General features: G+C 30.3%; 1 protein-coding gene across 1 annotated transcript; it reads left to right on the top strand.

Annotated features, from left to right (window-relative positions):
* Nucleotides 1-272: 272 nt before the first annotated feature.
* LOC105782555 (hypothetical protein) lies at nucleotides 273-1,500 on the top strand. The gene is made up of 2 exons (XM_012607371.2): nucleotides 273-589; nucleotides 833-1,500. The coding sequence occupies exons 1-2, from the start codon at nucleotides 350-352 to the stop codon at nucleotides 1,322-1,324; spliced, it is 732 nt and encodes a 243-aa protein (XP_012462825.1). The 5' UTR covers nucleotides 273-349; the 3' UTR covers nucleotides 1,325-1,500.
* Nucleotides 1,501-2,119: the final 619 nt, after the last annotated feature.

Raw genomic sequence — 2,119 nt, 5'->3', positions numbered from 1 at the left:
AGCAATTAATGTGGCTATTTATTTGCATGCCTTCCCTTCTTTTTTTTTTCTTGAATTCCTCTCTCCCTCCTACCATAAATAAATAAGCAAAACATTAAATGTAACAATTAATTAGAACAATTTTAATCAACTCAGTAATTTATTTCTTATTAAATTCAATTTTAATTAATTTAACATTAATAACAGTAATTATGAGCTTTTAGTTTTATCTTTTTTTATTAACAAAGTAAGTATATTTTTTGCTTTAACACTTATAAATGGCTCATATATCTCTTAGAGTTATTGTTGTATCAAGAAAAAAAAACCACCCTGTTAGACAGTAGACACTCACTTCCTCCTCCCTTTGGCTATGGCTGCCGATGTTAGCTCTTTACATAGAGTTTTAAGCGGATACAAGGATGATCTAATGGTTGGGAATGAATCCGGTGGTGCAAAACCAACGGCTTTGATCACTAGGGACTTGCTTGGAGGCGGAGGCGGTGGCGCAGGTGGTGCCTCCCCTTTCATCAATACGAAAACTGATCAATCAGAAGAACTTAACCTCGACCTTCAAGTCCCTAATGGATGGGAAAAGCGCCTAGACTTGAAAGTAGGTTGATTTTTCTCATCTCAAAAGGAATTAAATAATTTTTCTTATTATTTTTTCCCTTCTAATATAATTTATTTAATTATAGTTTCAATTCCATGGCTGCAATCTTTCTTTATATTTTCCAGTTTTTGCATATTTTTTTATTCGCGAATATTACTTTAGTTTCTTTGATTCATTTTTTGTTATGTAAAGTATGATTGATTTATTGATTGATTGATTGATTTGATAATTTGATGGTTGCAGTCCGGTAAGGTGTACTTGCAAAGATGCAATTCCTCAAGTTCTTCACAATTATCAGATGGAAGCAAGCACCAAATCAATCAAACAGTGCCAAAGCTTCAAGATTTGAATTTTCCAGCCTCTTCCTCTAAACCTTTGCTAAACCTTTTCGACGACACCAACCTAGAATTGAAATTAGTCTCATCACTCACTCCTACCAATTATCAAAGTGTTTGCACCCTCGACAAAGTAAAATTCGCGCTTGAACGTGCCGAGAAAGAGCCGATCAAGAAGCGATCACCATCATACTCTTCGTCATCATCTTCGATCAAAGATTCGCAAAACAGTGAAGGTGATCAAGATAAGTTGTTTGCGTCGCCGGTTGCAGCGGGTTGTCCCGGATGCTTATCGTATGTGTTGATAATGAAACATAACCCTAAATGTCCTAGGTGCAATACCCTTGTTCCAATGCCAGTTGCTAAAAAGCCTCGCATTGATCTCAATATATCAATTTGAGGGAAGATTTAAGTTATTCTAGCTTTGATATCCAGTGCTTGATTATAATTTGTAAATGGTAGATGAATTAGAATAGAAATCTTAGTAAAAATTGGGCATATGTATATTGGAAAAGGATGGCAAACATCCAAGAGAAACATAAAATTTGAGTATTCAATATTTATTTTGTGTTTTAACTTTTTTATTAAAAAACAACCTTAAACTACATAGTAATTCTTAAATTTCTCTTTGTTTTTGAGCAATTTTTCTCTTTTTATTATGTACTTGGATTATGTTTCAAACTATCTAAGGCCTTGTTTATAGTTTAATTGTTTATAGTTTAATAGTTTGGAGATATATTTGATTTTGGTGAGTGTATAATGTATTATAAGTGAATTAAATGATGAAACCTTAATATAAATATATATATTTAAAAGAAATTTTATTTGATGGTATCATCCGACTTATTATGGATATATAAATTGTTGGTAATTCATTTTGGTCCTCAAACTTTATAAAAAGTCATTTTAGTCCTCCGTTTAATTTTTTCGCCTCTTTTAGCTTTTAAACTTTTAGTTTTTGTCAAATCACTCAAAATGGATGAAAAATTAATAATTTTAACTCTGTTAACATCATATACACATGGTTAACATGTCATCATTTAATTAATTTTTAAAATTTAAAAAACTAAAAATATTTTTATACAATGATTCTTAATTTTTAAAATAATTTTATCTTTTCTTTTAATTTTATAATTTTTTAAAATTAATTAAATGCATGACATAACAGTAAAGTTTAAAAACGTCAACTTTTCTA

Source organism: Gossypium raimondii, chromosome 1 (genome assembly GCF_025698545.1).
Source record: "Gossypium raimondii isolate GPD5lz chromosome 1, ASM2569854v1, whole genome shotgun sequence".
NCBI classification, from domain to species: domain Eukaryota; kingdom Viridiplantae; phylum Streptophyta; class Magnoliopsida; order Malvales; family Malvaceae; genus Gossypium; species Gossypium raimondii.
The sequence above is the reverse complement of the archived record's forward strand: the minus strand, read 5'-3'. Positions and strand labels throughout refer to the sequence as shown.